The 2,983-nt window shown below is 39.9% G+C and overlaps 1 protein-coding gene across 1 annotated transcript in view; it reads right to left on the bottom strand.

The window, feature by feature from the left end:
* The window catches only part of LOC106531485 (peroxisomal acyl-coenzyme A oxidase 3), a gene marked incomplete at its 3' end in the record, with an annotated part of 12,763 nt that overhangs the window by 3,489 nt on the left and 6,291 nt on the right, over positions 1-2,983 (bottom strand). Inside the window, 1 exon segment of the mRNA XM_014027363.1 lies at positions 613-748. Within this exon segment, the coding sequence (XP_013882817.1) occupies positions 613-748 (136 nt within the window).

Here is a 2,983-nt window from a genome sequence, read left to right on the forward strand (position 1 = left end):
TCACAGCCTCTTTTTTTCCGGTCTTCCCGGTCTACCAAGGACCCGGCCCGCCGCGACTGGGTAGTCTGGGTCCTCCGGAGGACCCGGCCTGTCATTTTGGACACGGCCTAAGTAGCCATCAAGAATCACTTCCAGAGTCATTCCAATATTGTAGATTTAAACAGTTTTAGACCAAAATGTTAATTTTTTAGTAATAAATAGAAATGTATTACCCTTAAGGCACAGTTTAGACAGTTTATCTGCAAAAAAGTTGATTTTGAGGTAAGTTCCTCTTTAAATAAATTGTAAATAAAACGTTTCTGCAAGCTACAAATCATAACCCCCCTCTCTCAAACGGGAGTGGACCAGTCTGGAAGCCAGACAGAGCGGGGCTTGAAGAGTCTTAAAGGAACAGTAACAAAARCACCTACTTTGTGACACACATCAGAAAAGGGCTGAAAGAGGGMCTTGTGACATTAGAATAAGGAGGAATTCAGACCAAAGCATTGTAGTTCCACTTTATAAAGTCCACAACTGAAATATTTAAATGTGAAAAGGAATGATCTAAAAGCATGATATGTCTACTTTAAGACTTCCCACTTAACTCTGAAAAATTAAATTGACAACACTCACCCCTACGTTCAGGAAATACTTTGCCACCAGAGACCAGTCATACATTCCTAGACAGTCCTCCAGGATCACTGTCTTCCAGGGGTCAGACATCAGCTCCTCTCTGGTCATAAAATCGTATCTAAACAGCTGTTTCATCCTGCAGATATTCACATTTATTGTAAGATTTCATATACAGTTTGTATAACTTTATAATCCAAGTTATCTCTGTTTTAAAGCTTCTTAACCACAGTATCTAACTTTTGAAGAATTCAGTTAGCAACACACCAGTTGATTAGCTACAATAAACATTAAAATACAACTTCATTTATAAAGCACTTAAAAAACAATATTGGCCAAAGTGCCATTCACCAATTAAAAAAAAAACAGGATAAAAATCCCAATAATCTTATAAACAAAAGACAGAACAGAACTTAATGTTAATCACTCGGATGCGGGTTACCGGACCCCACCCTGGTGTGAGGCCTGTAGGAAGGGCTTGTTGGTCTTTATCAACAGGGCCTTGTTGGGATCTGCCCAAATAAGGAACGTGTTCTCCTTCCTGTGGGTCCACCACCTGACGGAGGGGTCTTACAAGGCCTTAAATTTCTCGTTTGCGCATTAGAGGTCTAACTAAATTCTTCAAATGATGTGTGGATTTGCGCTTTCTAAATTTAAAAACTGAGTAGCGCTAAACTCAACTTTTCATTTCATTGAGTTTTTATTGTCAATATTTTCTATAGTGGAGAAAGAAAGCTGTCTAAACTCACTACAATGTAATAGCTGTCTAAATTCACTATGGATCTCCATCGTACGGAAACAACAACACCTCAGATATGGGCTTATTCACAGAGCTACATACTGTCGCTGACTGTCCTTCTGGGTGACGYTTTTCATTTAATAGAGTTCCCACAATTCTTTGCYTGGCAGGAAACACYCACTGTCACTGGGTGACACTCCCAGTCCAAGTCCTTCTCCACCTGCATACCTGCTGCGGTTCTGATCTGCAGTCACAGAACCTGCTCAGCTGTGCAGTTTTTACCTCCTCTCAGAGGTACAACACAGCTTTAAATGTTAAATAAATAAATGATAATTTAAAAAGACCAAACCGTAAAACCACAACGGCTTTTTTAACACAACAGCACATTAGACATCTGCCCATAATCATGTACACACAATGTGGAACACTTCGTGGGTGTGTTTGTTCATGAGAAGCACTGAAGAGATGTTCCAGAGCAGCTCTTCGGGTTATTTTGCAAAAAAGAGTTGTTTTTTTTTGTCTGAAGCCAGTTGTTAAAAGAGCTAGGACAGCTGCTGGTGAGCTGATCATCAACATTAACAGAAAAAAACGTTTTTCCTCCCCGGAGTCCTCACACAACACTGATCGTTGAGTGAAGAAAAAAAAACTCACACTATCCAGCCATCATTATTGTTGCTGTTTATATACTTATATGAGCTTTGGGAGGGTAGAGGGAGGAATTATAATTTATGGCCCGCTGCATCTTCAGCCACCCACCCCACTGTCTCACGTAGGATTAAAGCTACACACACCTAGGTAACAGTTTAAATTCATGCTCTTATTTTGAAGTGAAGATGGTTTCCTATTCTCCGTCCTGTAACCCAGAATACATCGCTTCAGTTCTACATTAAACACTAAAATTAACAGTTTAAAATGACTAATATATTACATGCTTTCTTACCGAAGTCCCACCATAAACTTAAAAAAACGACCAAGAAGCAGCAATCCACAACAACTTTTTATTGGGGCTGCGCGGTATATGCYGTAGATGGTAGAAACAATATGAATTTGGCCTACGGTAGAAATTTACCCTCTACCGTCCTATCGTCAGTTACGTCATCGCACCTGTGTCAGCAGAGCTGCGAGTGCAGAGACAACTGAGAAAGAAGAGTTCAAAATATTCTGAAAATAAATGAAGAAATATAGTGTTTTAAAACACGTTTAGAGAGAATAAATCCTCCCGCTGTAGACAAGTTACGTTGTACCGTCTTGTGGCGGGATAATTTCCTCCCTCCTGCTGCACGTCGAGCAGAGCAAAGCTTTAACATCTGTAGCTTTTTCATACCCAAGTTGTCGGAGAAAAAACTTGTTTTTTATAAATTGTTACCCACAGAGATGATAAAAAAAAAGATGTGGACGTTCGTTCAGTCCTAAATCCATCTTGCTAATGTAACAGTCAGCTTCTGCTCTGATAAAGAAGATGAGAGCACAGCAGCAGCAGGTCAGTTTAACAGGCAGAAGCTTACTGTATGGCAGGCAGTTATTACATTTATTTGGGTTCACCACACTTACTGTACATTCCAGTTATCTGAAATAGTTTTATGACAGGACTATGTGCAGCTTAAGGTCCTGTCACACTATAACATTTTAGGCAAC

The sequence above is a fragment of the Austrofundulus limnaeus genome, unplaced genomic scaffold (genome assembly GCF_001266775.1).
Source record: "Austrofundulus limnaeus strain Quisiro unplaced genomic scaffold, Austrofundulus_limnaeus-1.0 Scaffold640, whole genome shotgun sequence".
NCBI classification, from domain to species: Eukaryota; Metazoa; Chordata; class Actinopteri; order Cyprinodontiformes; family Rivulidae; genus Austrofundulus; species Austrofundulus limnaeus.